The 17,013-nt window shown below is 40.4% G+C and overlaps 1 protein-coding gene across 1 annotated transcript in view; it reads right to left on the reverse strand.

Annotated features, from left to right (window-relative positions):
- Nucleotides 1-15,477, reverse strand: part of CDK6 (cyclin dependent kinase 6) — a 221,302-nt gene extending 205,825 nt beyond the window's left edge. Inside the window, exon 1 of the mRNA XM_082662002.1 lies at nt 15,221-15,477. Coding sequence (XP_082518128.1) covers nt 15,221-15,453 — 233 coding nt within the window. The 5' untranslated portion in view covers nt 15,454-15,477. The remainder of the gene's footprint in view (nt 1-15,220) is intronic.
- Nucleotides 15,478-17,013: the final 1,536 nt, after the last annotated feature.

Consider the following 17,013-nt stretch of genomic DNA (forward strand, 5'->3'; position numbering starts at 1 on the left):
AAACATCATGGCATTGGCAAAAATACAGATATATAAATCAATGGAACAGAACAGAGAACCCATGAATAGACCGAAATTTATATGGTCAATTGATTTGTGACAACCGTGCCAAGGTAATTCAAAATGGAGAAGGCACAGTCTTTTTAATAAATGGTGCTAGAACAGATGGATATCCATATAGGAAAAAGATGAACCTTGACTCTTACCTCAAGCCACACACAGATTTAACTTGAATGTATCATAGACTTGACATAAAAGCCAAAACTATAGAATTCTAGAAGAAAACATGAAAAAATCTATGTGCCTTTGGGGTAAGCAAAGGTAGGATACAAAGAAAGCATAAACCATCAAAGAAAAAAATGATAAACTTTGGAAAAATTAAAATCTCCCCTTTGAGAGACACCATTAAGAAAATGAAAAGGCAAGCCAAAGACCTGGAGAAAATATTTGCAATACATACACCTGACAAAAGACTATTCCAGAATACATTAATAACTCTTACATTTCAATAGGATAATCCAGTTTTTTTAATGGTCAAAATATTTTCATAGATACTCCCCAAAAGAAGGTAAGAGAATGGCCAATAAGCAAATGAAAAGATGTTCAACAACACTAGTCATTAGGTAAATGCAAATTAAAACCACAATGTGGTATCAGTTCACACCTAATATAGAATGGTTAAAAATAAAAGGACTGACAATACCAAGTGTTGAGTAGGATGAAAATCAAGTGGAACTTTCATATATTGCTGGTGGAAATGTAAAATGGTACAACCAGTTTGGAAAAGTTTGGCAGTTTCTTTGAAAATTAAACACACATTTGCCATACAAGCCAGTAAACCACTTCTAGATATTTCCCCAAATGAAATGAAAGCATGTGTCATATCAACACAAAGATCTGTACATGAATGTTCATAGCAGCGTTACTCATAATAGCCTCAAACTGGAAGCAACACAAATAACCATCAACAGGTGAATGGATAAACAAATTATGGCAAATCCATATAATGAGAAAGAACGTACTACTGACAGAGTCAACATGAATGAATCTCAAAAATATCTGTGAAAGTCATATACAAAAGAACGCAATACTGTTTGATACCATGTATATGAAACTCTAGAAAGGACAAAATCTATAATGACAAAAAGAAGATTAGTGGTTTCCAGGGGTCCGGGTAGAGAAGGAGACTGACTGCAAAGGGGCCTAAGGGAACTTTTGGGGTAATGGAAATGTTTTAGATCGTGATTGTGATGGTGGTTTATATGAGAGCATAAATTTGTCAGACCTCATAAAAAAACAAACTCTTAAGATGGATGTCTTTTGGGACTTCCTTGATGGCGCAGTGGTTAAGAATCTGCCTGTCAATGCAGGGGACACGGGTTCGAGCCCTGGTCCAGGAAGATCCCACATGCCGTGGAGCAACTAAGCCCATGCGCCACAATGACTGAGCCTGTGCTCTAGAGCCCATGAGCCACAACTACTGAGCCCATGTGCTGCAACTACTGAAGCCTGTGCGCCTAGAACCTGTGCTCCGCAACAAAGAAAAGCCACCACAATGAGCAGCCGGTGCACTGCAACAAAGAGTAGCCCCCGCTCACCGCAACTAGAGAAAGCCCGCACGCAGCAATGAATACCCAACGCAGCCAAAAATAAATAAATTTTTTTTAAAACTGGATGTCTTTTACTGATGTAAATTATATCTCAATAAACTTCATTTTTTAAAAAAACAAAAGAATATCCAAACATTACCAGGCATTTAAGGAATCCAGCAACAGGAAAAACAAAAAAGTTAGAAACAAAATGCTGACTAAAACAGAGGTAATACGGAGAATTTTTTTCAAAATTTAGAGCAATTCAAGAACATATTACACCCATAAAATGGATGCTTAAAAAAAAAAAAAAAACAAGCAGAGAACAACAAAAACGATGGTGTGAGGTTAAAAATATAACTGCAAATAATGTAAAGTCAATGGATGTTTAGAAAATAATATAGAAGATTTCTTTAGAATAGAGCAAAGCAAAACCAAAAAAAATAGAATAATTAGAAAATAGAGGAAAAGAAGGTAAGAGACACAGAGGTCAATCTGTAAGACTGACCTTTAAGAGACTTAGAGGTCCCAACTGAAAGACAGCATCTGACTAACAGGAGAAACTCAGAAAGAAATAACAGGACAAATAGAGAAAGAAGTATTTTAAAAATAAAATAAATACGCACATAGAAAGATCCCAAGGAATGCCCAGCAAGTTGAACTTAAAAAAGCACCATGCCTAGTCACATATTTCTGAAGAACACAGCCTAGCAGCTTCCAGACAAAAAAATTCACTAAGAACTAATTAGAAAATCATATTGGTAGATGATTTCTCATTGGCAACACTGAATACAGAGAGAGCAATGTTTTGTGGCAAAATTTTTCATCCTAGATTTCTAAAAACAGTCAAGTAATAATCTAATGAGAGGTTCAACAAAGATGTTTCCAAATAGGTGAGGATTCAGAAAGTCTACCTCCCATAAACAATTTCTTAGGAAGTTACTCACAAATGTACACTAGCAAAAGAAGGGTGTGAATCACTAGAGGAAGAGACAGGATGCAGGAATGAGTGGCTCAAAGTCAGAGGAGTAGTGAAAAAAAGTCCCAGGAAGACAACTGTTCATCAAGCCTGTAAATAACCAACCCAAAGTAAACCAAAACTTCAGAGAAACTTCAGGAAATGGGGCGATTTACCAGAAACAGACGGTATGATGAAGTATTTGAAAAGAAAACATTTAGGCTGTGATAACGGCAAGCAGTACAAGAAAAACAGAAAGGCAACTATAAACTCCAGGAAAAACAAAGCAACGCAAAAAAAGTCATGGTTTGAAAAAAACAGTACACTAAAATAGGGTGTAATTTTTTAAAAGTGATGCAGAATAAGAAAAGAGAATCCAGATGTCTTTATTTAAGAAAGAAGGACTCCTTCAGCCTCATAGGGTTATAACATTGAACCTACACTTGTGGTTGCAAAACAGAATGCAAATGTTTAACAACTCTAGCAAAGTAGCTGATAGAAGTTGTGATGTTAAAGGGAGTTACAAAGGTAGAGGAAAGGTTAGGGAAATAAAAAATTCTTCTCTTACTAAATGCTGGATCAAGAGATACTATCAAAAGAGAAAGAACAAAAGAATGATGTTTAAGGATATTATTTTAAATCATTATAAAAAATAAAAATATCCCTATATAACAAAACATTAGGGAGATAAACAGGGAGTAGTACTGATGAGCTAAATCTTCATCTTTCGGAGTAGGAAGTCAATAGTTATTATCTGAAGTTTAGATATCAAGAAATAGAGCATAGCGGGCTTCCCTGGTGGCGCAGTAGTTGAGAGTCCGCCTGCCGATGCAGAGGACACGGGTTCATGCCCTGGTCCGGGAAGATCCCACATGCCGCGGAGCGGCTGGGCCCGTGAGCCATGGCCGCTGAGCCTGTGCATCCGGAGCCTGTGCTCCGCAGCGGGAGAGGCCACAACAGTGAGAGGCCCGCGTACCGCAAAAAAAAAAAAAAGAAGAAAAAGAAATAGAGCATAGCATATTATCTAGATTTACGGGCAAAGGAACTATCAGAAGCACCAAAAATAGAGTTAAAAGAAGTTGTATCTGAGTACTGGGAATAGGGATAGGTGGGACAGGAGCCTTGCCTTTTTATCACATACTCTTCTACACTAATCACCAAGCGCGAATGTCATGATTACCAAAAAAAGGGAGGGCACAAATTCTTCAACATTTTCTAATAAGAGATGGTGTACGTCCCATCCCCTTGAATCTGTGGGGCTCTGAACTCACTTTTAACCAGCAGAACATGGCAAAAGTAACACTGCCTGTTCCTAAGGACACTGAGTGGCCTTTGGAGCCATGAGGCTTCATGTAAGTCCAATTACTCTGCAGCCTTGATGCTGAGAGGAAGCCCAGGACACACGGAGAGGCAAGGTGTAGTTGCTTTGATCCACAGCCCCAGCTCAGGTCCTAGCCTACATCAACCAGCTTGCATGAACACCAGACTTGAGAATGAAGACATCATCTCAAGATGAATCAAACCCCCAGCTGCTGTGTCGACTCCAGCTGAAGCCTCAGACGTCAGAAAGATAAACCATTCTCACTGTGCTCTGTTCCCCAGCCACTGAATCCTCGAACATAAGAAAATGGTTGTTTTACGCCCCTAAGTTCTGGGGTAATTTACTACACAGCAATATTTATCAGAACAATTTCTTTAACAGAAAATGTAATTACTTTAAATAAAAAACGACGAACGACTCCCTTGGTATTCTACTTTAGTAACAACTCCTTGCAACACACCTGACAATCGACTGGGACCACCACAGATTTTCACCCTATTCTATCTTCTCCTATTCTATTCCATTCCATTCTTCCCTTTTTTCCTTCCTCTTTCGCTTTTTTCTCCTTTTCTTTCCATTATTATTATTATTAGTAGTAGTCATAACTAAGTAATGTCAGACCCCTTAGATGATGATAATCAACTGGTCTAAGCAGAAAAGAAAGGTGCTTGGAATGGCAGCACCAAATAGGAGTATTGGGACAAGGTTCACGATGGGACTGGCCACTTGTAAGGACAGCTACAGACGCTTATACGACAACTTTACAACTTATGTCAAACTCTTTAAGAGAATGTATGTCAATCCTTTTTATAAAATTTCACAACCCAGAGAATCTGAAACTATGTCTTAAAATTCCCACCAAAACATCTAAGTCAATTCTGCCGCAAATGATACAACCATATAAAATGCCAGTTAATATTGTTTATATAAAATTATGTTCATAATTGAATGAAAACATCAGAAGAATTAGTTCAGAGAGGATATATCTTAGTGTCCAGTCTACTTGCTAATCATTAAATTATTAAATAACTCCTAATCGCTAAGTCATAATCCAATTTATTACTATAATTATTAGAGACTATGTAATCCTAGAGTTTTAAATGCAATACTAATGAGTGAATAGAAAAATAACATATGTGCTAAATTTTGGTGTTAATATACACTTTTACTCTCATAAAACTTGTGTAAAAGAGTAATCTTTGCTCCCAGTTTAATTATTCAGTAAGTCACTCAACAGATATTTATGTGCCAGGCACTGTTCTAGATATTGAGAATTAAAGCACTGAATAAAATGGACAAAACTTCCTGCTCTCATGGAGCTTATGTTCTAATGGGTAACTTACATTCTGTATTAATTCATGCATTACTTCAACATATTTGAGTGCGAGGCACAATGGACAATGTAAAGATGGCTAAAATAAGGCTCCCAAGAAAAAGCAATCAGACAACTATGACATTTTTATCATTATGGAATTAAAAGAATGATAGTCTGAGTTTACTTATTCAACAAGCACTGGCTGTGGTCTTTCCAAACGTGCCAGAATTTTCATCTACTTTCAGATCACTAGGTTTCAAATTTTGAAGTCTAAGAAAATTCAGATTTACGTAAGCAATGCCAGGTTCTGTCACTGTTTTACATCTTCACCATACACTCTCTCTCACCTCTACCCCAACTTAGCTCATCTTCTGCCACATTCTTCCCTCCTTTTAATGAGCATGTGGTCCTTTCAGTTCATAAGATACATCTCTTGACCATTCTCTACTGGCCTAATGATGGTTTCACCTCTCAATTTTATTTCATCAACTAAAGTGGGAAAAAAAAAAACTATACCGTTTTTCATAAACAAAGATGCGACTCTTGACTCATCACAAAAATCCTGTTTTTCTAGGATCAGGAATTGGTACCACCGAATCAACCATGCTTTTGTATAGTTCTCCTGGAAACCAATCCCATCCCTCTGAGTCAATCTTTTTCTCTTTGCAAAACTAACTGGTTTAGTTGAGGACCCAACTGGCATCATCAACCCTAAGTTCTAGTCTAATGAACTCTTGGTTAGCTAAATTACCACTGATTAAACTTCACGGGCTTCAAATAATTTGTAATGACTAAAAGGATGTCGCAACTCTTTTTTGTGTCTTAATATGTAAGAAGTGTGTTATTTCAAAGAAGGGATGCTGTCCTAGTTCTTTAAGGGGACTTCCATAATTTAAATACACTTCATTCATGATCAGCAACAACAGTCCATTCTAGCCCAATCTCTAAATCTATCTCTTGCTTTCTTATGGCTCAACAAGAAAACATCCCATTTTTACCCAAGGCTATTTAATAACTTCTTTAGGTGATTCTACACAGTTGGAACGTAGATGACATCATTTAAAACTCTCAGCTTGAAACTACTCAGATAGTTTCTTGATTTCCACCAGAAAGTTTTAAAATGTATTGGTCAGAGACAATAACCTAAAATTTTAAATGCAAAGACGTCTTTTGTTTTTCTTGTTCTGCTGCTGAACAGGGTTAAGTGTTAACGTTCCCAACTTTACACTTTTATACCTTCTAAAAAGAAAACATTTTAGGAAAAGTAAATGTTTTATACTAATCATTAGGAATACCTAACACAGAAAATTTTGAGATTACTTAGTAATCAAAGGAAAAAAAATAAAAAATATATTTCACTAGAGATTACTGCCCCTGAAAGAGAACTGCTTCCTTTCTGTGGACAGGTCTTAATGACTTAAACACAGAATATATGAAACGAAATTTGAAATGTCATAAGGCAGTCATGCCATAAGAGCCTCAGAAAACAAACAAGCAGCAATTCCAATGCGTAACCTCAAAAGGAATAATTCTGTTTGAGATTTTGAAATTAAAAAAGAGAGGGAGAAAGAACGAACAAAGAATTCAACTCCTCTTTGAGTTAATTTGAATAGTGAAATAAAAAAGAAATCATCAAACTCCCAACAATTTTGACAATGTGTTCTCAGGAGTGCTATGTCCTCAGACCTGCCCACAATAAATCCATTAGTGAATAGGATACAGTATTGGGTAAAGGCGACACAAATTACCAATACATAGATTAAAGATTGTACTTTACTATAATTACTATAAATCCAATACTTTTCAGAAATACTTAGTTCCATTCATACTTTCACATTGTGTGTGTGTGTGGGGGGGGGGATGAAAGCACTACCAATCAGCAATACAGATATCTGTGTACATGTCAGTTTCCTCCACAAAATTATAAACTACTCAAGGGCAGAATTTGTTTTGTTAATATCTTATATTTGTGTAATATTTGACCTTCATAGACATAATTCCATTTGATCATAGTAACTCTCAGGTCAAAAGAGTTGTAATAATTTCTATTTTATTGTGGGAAACTCCAGGTCACTCAGCTAATAGAGGAGTCAGAATAGAATCAATTATTCTCTTAGTCCCTGACTGGGAACATATTTTAAACTTATTACAATGGAAAATTTCAAATATATACAAATGAGGAGAGAATAGTATAAAGAATTTCCACAGCTTCAACAACGTTCAGCTTGTTTCAGCTCTACCCCATTTTGAAACAAATTTCAGAGTTAATACCATTTTGGGGGTAAACATTTCAAGATGTAGGTACTTTCTGTAATCACTGTCAATCAAGTTTAACAAAATGCTTAATACGGCAGATAATCAATAAATACTTGTTGAAAGCTATAGATCTTACATATGCTTTCAGACATTATTACCCAATTCTGACTAAAAAAAAAATCAATTCTGAATTCCTAGATGGCACATACTCATTCATTCATTCACAGATATTTATTCTGGGCTACAAGATGCTGGCCACCACGCTAAGTGCCTGGGATACAGCAAGGAACAAGAAAACAAGGGTTTTTCCAGTACAGAAAGCCAAATTAGCGGGGAAAAAAAGTAGAAGAATTCAAGCAATTGATTAAAGTGTATCCAGAATACATTATTACATTAAAAGATGTGCAAACCGTTTTCAACTTTTACTGGATGTGTGCACGTTTCCTAATGTTAATGTCTTCTCTACAGTATGTAAATTAAGTCCAAGACTGTGCAGTCCACTATGGGAATTACTTAAATTTTATAACTCACTTTAATATAAACTATAAAGATTGGAATAAAACAAAAATGAAACTTTCTCTTTTCAGTATTTATTATTCCCAGGAAACCAAGTAAGCATAACCCAATATACAGATCCATTTTCCCTCTTTATTTGACACTCCTTAGTATTAACATGCATGTGATGGAAATAATCCACGTGGTGCCTTACTCAGTAACTGGACGTCCTTTCCATTATTTCATTCACTTGTTCATTTATTTCCACTGGATGTAGAATGTAAACAGACATGACCCAAAACACATTCCCTGCCTCAAGGAGCTCACAGCTGGGGTGTGGAAAATGGCGGGTGGGGGGGAAGATTAATATTATATCTTACATAACAGACATAATAATATTAAAGAGCAGACATAGACTAAGTGCCATAAGGGAGGGCCAAAGTTGTCAGGGTTCAAAGGAAGCAGAAATTTTATCCAAATGAAGGTGGCATTAGAGCCACACAAAAAGGTGGCATTAGAGCTTGGTTCTGACAGATGCTTCAACAGGTGGAAAGAGTGGTACAGGGAGGAACACTGTGTACACATTCTGAGATCAGCCCCAACTAAAGTCGAAGAGGTGATGGCAAGGAGCATATATATGTAGGGGAAATGGATTAGTCAGTCTGACTGTAGGATACATGCAGCAAATGCACACGAAGAACACAAGGAAATCCTATCAAAGTTGAAGCTAGTACTAAAGATGAAGAAATGGACAGTCACAGGGAAAATTTAAAATATCAATAAGTATTTGAATGCTCTTATTATACAGCCTTGGTATACAGATACTGTACAGTTAATACCAATAATCTCCCAGTGTTAGGCGGAGATACCTACTCATGCTATACGCAACTCTAAAAGGATGAAAAGTTCTCATCTAAGGGGTCTATAATTTATTCTACATCATTCATTCAGGAAACATATTGGGCAACTAACAGTACGGACACTGCTATTCAGGAATATAAAAGATACATGCAATCCTTGTCTTCAAGTCAGCAAACATAAAATCATTAAACAGAAAATACTTTTCTATCCCAAGGGAATGTTTTCTAATATACAGTGACCATTAGTCATCCTGTCCTGTTAACACTGGATATAAACCTGCGTTTGAACCTTAGTCATCCTCAGTTTGTATCTACAATGCATATAACTAAGGAATAAAATAGCTGACTAAAAATACGACAATTCTTTTATGCATTTACAAAACAATTCCTACACAGGCCAAAGGGGGTTGGTTTAGGTTAAACCTAAGACCCTCTTCAATGAAAAAATTCTTATACTGTGATTCTAACTCTACTGAACTAAAATCCTTTAGGAAGGGTAAACAGGAATCAATAATTAAAATGGCTACTTAAATGACAAAGTCAGTTACCGTCCAAATTTAGGTAAACTACTAAGTGTTTAATAATGATTCCATCCCAAATGGACTTCCAGGCTACTACTGCACACTCACACAGATTCCTGCCACATGCCTTAAGATGACTTTATTTCACCTCAGTGGAGAGCAGTTACATGTGCAGCTGGTAAAACAAAATCAAGTATGGCAGCACACTGGTGACATTCAAAACAACTGCCCAGTGGCTCTTATAAAACTCCTCCCTCTGACTGCTCACCTGCCTGTCCCAGCAGACTTAGCATCTACAGAACACCACTCAAATGGTAACCTTTACATAGGCAGGCTTGTTACCAACCACCTGTGTCCATTTTCAGTGCTACCTCCTGGCCCTTGAACATAGCCCAACATTACCAATACTACCTTCTTCTACTGCCACTCCTCCTGCACCCAGATTTCATCCCTGCTATGTTCTACCACAGCAGGAAGCTCACAATTAATTTCTTTCCTAAGAAGACTGAGAAGCTTATCTGAACTTCATAAGAAATAGAAATCGTGTTACTAGTTCTTCAAGAAGCATGGGTAAAACATATTTGCTTAGGTGTCTAGAGGTTGTTAATGCTACCTAATTTTCAAGTATTATGGTATTTATTTCACTAAATGGGTATTAGATGCCAGAGCTGCATTATGTAATAGCTCATTCATATGACGAGTACCAAGCATTTAGATGTTTTTAACTATTCTGTCTAAAATGAATTCAATATTATTACTTAATTATTTAACTACATTATTTACCCATATTATTATTTAACTCCAGCTATTTAAATAATCATAGTTATTACCCAACTTCCTTAAAAGCAGAATTTAATGGATAATCATCACACTTTTTACAGATTTACTTCAGTAAGGCATACTGCAGAATTCAGGAATTTCCTGAGTTGATATGTCATTTATTCCTGGCAAACTATCACCTTTGTCTACATATAGCTCATATTTTCCGAACTAGAAATGTACTCACTTGAGTTAACTTCTTCCACCAAACAAAAAGAATTATTTTAAAATTTCTACTCAGATTTTAGAGAAAGTCAATGACTTTAAAATGGCATGACAGACAAGCTGCCTGATCTCTGGCCTTTAGGTTCTTTATCTATAATATAAAAGGGTTGAAAGACTTCCAAAGTATCTTTCAACCCTAATATTCATGAGTTTCCAACGACACAGTGTGAGTACTGGATGTTTTGTTCTTAAAAAACATTCCTAGAAAATCATCAATAGTGAGGCATATTTTTTTAAGGGTAATTTACTTTTAACAAGGAGTCTATTTTCATAGATATCCATTTACCCTTGTCTTAAACATAAGAAAATACACCAAAAGATATTCACATTTATACAAGTTTCCCTTTTAGAAGCCATTTTCTCCTTGATAGAAAACTTCTAGTAATTCCATGGTGATAATAGTTGTGTAAAAAGGATACAGTGCAGGGCTTCCCTGGTGGCGCAGTGGTTGAGAGTCCGCCTGCCGATGCAGGGGATACGGGTTCGTGCCCCGGTCTGGGAAGATCCCACATGCCGCGGAGCGGCTGGGCCCATGAGCCATGGCCGCTAAGCCTGCGCGCCCGGAGGCTGTGCTCCGCAACGGAAGAAGGGAGAGGCCACAGAGGCCCGCGTACAGCAAAAAAAAAAAAAAAAAAAAAAGGATACAGTGCAATCAATGGCAACAATTCAGCACTACCAAGTTCTGCAGGAACAAGGAATGGGCAGAACATCATTGTGAAAATGTGTAGTTACTAAATAAGCTCAATAAATTGGGACCTTCTCAGGAACTGTTAAGAGAATGAAAGACCACACACTTTCCACATACTGACATTTAAAGAGGCAATTTAAACTCCTGCTTTTCCTGCCTTCACTGAGACAAGCCCTAATGAACATATTATTCACCTACAAAACAACACTTTTATTCAGAAGGATTCCCATGAACTAACCCACCTGAGGTTATGACCTAATAATCATTGAGCTGCACGCATTTTTCTGGCGTTTTTAAGCAGTGATTAAATATACTAATAATCATGATTTAACATATTTAGACACAAGTTTACTCACGGAAATACCATGAGTTGTAGTTTCATGAACCAGTACTTGAATTTGAATTACCTTTACTGCTACACTAACAAATTTAATCCCTGGAGACAACACTGATAGCACTTACCAGGACTTTGTAGTGACATGATACTATCATGTATCGGGGGTTATGATGATCATCTTACTTCTTCAAAAACAGGGGAATTACTTGGGAGGAGTAGCCAGGTATGATTTACCCAAGTATCTTTCCCAGCACCTAACCCCACGTTTTTTAACCATTAGGTCCCTTCCTAAATCCTTGTTGAGTAAGTGGAGTTCAAATGTTCGTATCTATATCTATTAATTACATGTCAACATCTTCTTATACTGATCTCTTTGTTTGTGCCAAAAGTGAAATTTAATCCCCCAAAAGCATCTGATTCTGATTAGTGTTTTAGTTATCTAACTATTCAATCAGCAAATTCAGGGTAACCAAATTACCACAAATATTAGTTGCTCTGAAAAAAATGGTTAGTTTAAATATAGCAAAACAAGCCAATGGAAATAAAGAGAACTGAATTTTTAAAAAGATAAAAGAACTGCTCATCCCATTACAAGGTTAAGTTCTGTAAATGTAGAGACTTTTTTGACTTGTTCACTGATGTATCCCCAGCTTCCAGCAGTGTCTGGCAAATACTGGGCCCTCAGTAAATATTTGATGAATGAATAGATTGCTGATAAAACATATTACTTTATCTACTATATATATTTAGTTCAGAATGTAAAATAGGATTCGTTTGTGGAGTGCAGAAGCTCTAATGTAAGCTGATACTGAAGTGTGATTCTGGCAAAGTCTCCAGGATTTGGGATTACCAACTGCAAAATACAAGTAAGTCTACATCCCAGACACTGACTGGCTGATCGAGCCTGGGCCTGGGATATATCAAGCACAGGTAAGCAAGAATTTCAAGTTATCATCCCTGTGCATGCAGGCAGTACCAGTGCCAGCAATAACAAGACAGTTTTTTGGGCAAATCCATCAAAATTAAATCTTAAACTTTTGAAAAATGAATATGTTTATTATGCTCCTTCAAGCTTAGAAGCTTAACTATCTGTGGGAGGTGCCTATGATCATGATCAATTACTTGGGACTTGAAGGCACTTATTAAGGCGTCTGCCCTTTTAAGAAACCTTTATAGAACCAGCCATAGGACTGTAAAACGGATCCTGCGGGACAACAATAAATGACAGGTTTGGGGGCCCAACTTTGACAACTCTCCCTTGGAAGGAAAGAATTTGTTGTCACCTGTGCTTGACTTCCTGATCCTGCCTGAACAAATATCAGCATCCTCTAAAATCTGAATTCCTAGTCCAGCTAAGTAAGTCATGGGGGCCAGTAATTGCCCCAAGGCAGAAGTGGAAGAGAAGAAACAGGAAGGAAACAAAACGGAATGGAGATCTGCAGCTCGTGAGGATGACATCATCAATAATTTTCTGAAGTGTCACTGAATTTCATGGCATTTGACTGATGGTCTTTTCTGACAAACTACAGTCTCATTATATTCAAGCAGCTTCTTGGTTCCAGAGCCTGTAATGTCTGGGCTTGAGTATGACTTGTTCTACAGGAAAGGTCAGGTGAACTGAGGCCTTACTGGGAACTTTCTCCATGGCAAGGGCCACGCTAACCTGCCTGAACAGAAATAATATGTGGACATTTGAAGCATTCTTAAATTTACAAAGTGTTTTCATATACACTATCTCAGTTTCTCCTCACAATTCTTAAGAGGTATATGTCATCATCACCACTTAACATGTGACATAGTTTTAGAAAATGATGCCTTTGTCTTCAACTTGTAAAGTATAGTCTCCTAAAATTTCTCAGTATAGAATCCAAGACATGGGTTAGTTAGAAATCTGTAAAGACATGCCAACCTCAAGAGACTAAATCAAGAGAATAAGATGGATTAGCCAAAATCTACCAGCACAATGACAAAAACAACCTTCCTCTGTCACAAGAATAAATTGTGTTTTTTAAAGGATGTTACACCGGGGTGCCTCTGTAACACTGCTACAATTGGAAGAACATGATTTTATTTATATACATGATAATCATCCTTAACTGGACACTATCCAAAGGTAACAGACAAAATAAAACAAGAACTTTGGACCTACAATTCTAGTGGTGGAATTCACCCTTTGGGAAGTGTCTAGGTGATTCCACTAAGAAGATAACTAAGTTACAGGGGACAAAATGTACCCTTAACTTTTCTCTCCAATATCACAAAAGACTCCCCAAAAGGGTTTTTGTTGTTTTTCAACAAAGAAAACATACACACAAAAGGTTATCTATTGCTTTTATTTATAATCCCATCTTCCTAAAACACTGATTCCCTCAGTCTCATTATCTTTTGTCCCTCTCTTCTTTACTGGCTAAAATAGAGGTATATTAGGGTCCTGTCATTATAGCCATTTACTACTTTATTTAGGTATTTATGATTCTTTGCTGCCTTCTAGCCTGAGTCTGACTGTGTCAGGAACAAAGCACAACACAAATCATCCAACCTGGGATAAGAGGAGACAAGCTGAAACCTCCCAGGAAGATTCTGTAGACACTTGGGCTCCCTGAAACTATAGAGGGCTTGGTATTTCAAAGGTCAGCCTTGGGTCTCTCCGCTTTGATGACTAATGTTAAACTGTTTGACTTTTTTACAAAAATATTTAGCTGTGCTTATTTACATAATTTCATCCACAGCACACATACAGTAGTAGACACATATTTGTTGAACAGAACCCCTAGACGGATGAGAAGACAGGAAGAAGACCTCAAGACCTCCTTTTTGGAACATACTATCTTAGGAGTTGAGAAAGGTGAAATCACACCCTGATTTGTAGAAGTTTCTGGGCATTCCTTTTCAGCTTAAAACTATGCACCTCTGTTTTAAAAAGAAAAGGATGACACACCACACAATGTCAAACACACAAAGGGGAAATTCCAGGATCACTAAGAAAACATCATATATCTTAAGCGACAAACACTTTGGTTTAATACTGGTTACCACACAAGAGAGGCTATAAGTACTGGTGCCTCCTCGTCCACCAGCACAACCCACCCAGGAAAAGCAAGGGCAGCACCTTTAGAATATAAAGATTCCACAACCTGGACTCACATCTGACCCTTTGGAGAAGGAGTCTAAGGACTATGCTGGCCCAGAGACATAAAGTAATGCAAACAGGTAACATTTTGGGAAGAAATTTTTTAAATGACACAAACTGGGCATCAGCACTGAAGTCCTCAGACCATCAGAAATCCTTATTATTATGCAACGTTAATAAAAAGAAACTGTAGGTGTGACTGGCAAAACTATTCTTGAAAGTTTCTGCACTTTTAAACCTTATTTCTACTAGGCCCCGACAATAAAGCTTTCTTTCTACTAATTATCACCATATCCTCAGACCTCTCACTCATTCTCTCAAAAATTCCCCCAATGGCCATGGAAACCATGCTGGGGTTGGAGGGGCGCGTCTCAGGTTGGCCTGTTCTGTCCCTAAAAGACGCCCATCTTTCTGGATCCCTTTCAGGGTGGGCAGGGAGAAAACACTTAGAACTTGCACAGCGGCAAGGAGGCCTGCGCAGGTCACATTTTATGACTTGTCTTTCTGTTCGCTGTCTGGCAAGGTCACCGGCTCTGGCTCGTGGCTCTGTCGACAAAACTTACTCTCACTCGGTAAGGTCAACGGGTCGCGCCGGGCCTCCCTAGCCGCCCCCCCGCCCCTCAATCTTCGTGGGCCCCAGGATCCCTGTCCCGGCCCTCCCACGGCGCGCGGCCCCAGACGGCGCGGGCGCCGCTCCACCGCTCACCTGACCACGTTGGGGTGCTCGAAGGTCTCCAGGTGCCTCAGCACCGCCACCTCGCGGATGGTAGAGAGCGGCATGCCCTCCTCGCCGGTCTGCACTCGCACGCGCTTCAGCGCCACGAAACGGCCTCCGTTCTTCAGGTCCCGGGCCTTGAACACCTTCCCATAGGCGCCCTCCCCGATCTCCGCCACGCATTCGTACTGCTGGTCGGCACGGCTCAGGCCGTCCTTCTCCATGCCGCCCGGACGCCGCCCGGCACGGCGCCGCTGGGGCGGGCGGGGGGCGCGCTCGGCTCGCTCGTGGCCGCTGCTCGCCTCCTCCCGGACCCCCGGCCCGCTCCCTCGCGCCCTAGAGCTCGATCTCGCTCTCTCTCACCCCCGCCGACTACCGCGGTCCGGCGCTCGGACTCTCGCGGCCGCCGGGGCTGGATGGAGCGACCTCCCCGCGGGCGGGCACAACCCTGGTGCCGCCGCTGCGAAACTCCGCCTGCCGAGTCGCCGAGGAGCAAGCCGATCCCTCCTCTTCCCTCCCCGAAGCTCAGTCCTCTGTACAGGCACCAAGGCGATTACATAGTCTTTGCCCGAGCGCGTCTCACTCCACAGTCCTTCCACCTAAAAGAGAAGACGGGAGGACAAGAAGAAAGTGTAATCAGACATCCCAGGCGCCTTCCTCGGGGTTCCTGTAGACACCCCTCCTCCTCCTTTACGAAGCCCCCTTCGCTACCCTCTGCGAGCTCCTGCCCTCTCCCAGGCCGCTTAATCCTTCCTGGTTCCTCCGAGAAAAGCGAAGTTACTTTTCTTTCCCTGCAGAGCTGGAGCCGTCTTCGCGCGGAGAGGTTGCAGGGGCCCCTCGGGGATGAGCGCGGGGCGCGAGACGCAGTGGAACGAGAGGGGGCGTGCCAAGCAGCCCAGAGTGTGCCGGGAGCGCGGGGGAGGGGAGGCGCCGGGCACGTCAATGTCACGGCTTAATATTTATCCTTATATCATTGTGCTGTGCTGCTACCCTCCCCGCCTGCCCAGGCCTGGAGGTGCAGGGAGAGGGGCTCCTGGGATGCCGTGGGGCGTTTCGGGGTCGTGCACAACCTGGTGTGGAGAGACCGCGGGTCCACTGGTGTGCGGCCGCAGAATGTGGGTGGGGGCTCCCAGGACCCTGTAACCCGAAGCTGGGAGTGTGCGAGAAGGGGTGGTCAGACATCTGCTCGGAAATTGCTTCCTTTCTTTCCACTTTCAGTTTTTCTACGAGGACACATTTTAAAACGACTTGCACACACAAATGGTCTTTTTAGGGTAAAGGAATCTGGATTGGAAGCGGAATTCTTCCTCCGACCTAGAGGACCTCCCTGGTGGAGACCCATCAGGTCGGGGAGGGCTGGAGCTCCCGCTCCTCGGGGGTGGGTGAGCGACAGGGCCCTGGGGGTGGGGTGGGAAGTCGCCCACGGGACCCTAAGAGTGGGAGAAAGAGGTGTTCACCGCACTTCAGCTTGTCGTCTCCTTGGAGAACAACTTCAGAAGGAAGGCAGCATAACCGTGACTCGCCTAGAAATTTTCAAGCGATTGAACCTGAGCAAAACTCAGCCTCCCCTTAAAAGGGGTGGGCGGGGGGAGTAAATGCTGAGCCTCCAGGGGAAAGTGAGAAGGGGTTGCGCCCTTGAGGCCTGGACTCGCGAACCCTTCCCCACTCCCAGGGTCGTCCCCAAAGTAGGCAGCAGAGGTGGCTGCTCCATTCCCCTTTCGGCTTAAGGCCGGGTCCGAACAGCAGCCAGTGGCCCCCCAGGAGCCCCCCACACAACAAAGCGG

This window comes from Grampus griseus (genome assembly GCF_964374135.1).
Source record: "Grampus griseus genome assembly, chromosome: 9".
Classification (NCBI taxonomy): Eukaryota; Metazoa; Chordata; class Mammalia; order Artiodactyla; family Delphinidae; genus Grampus; species Grampus griseus.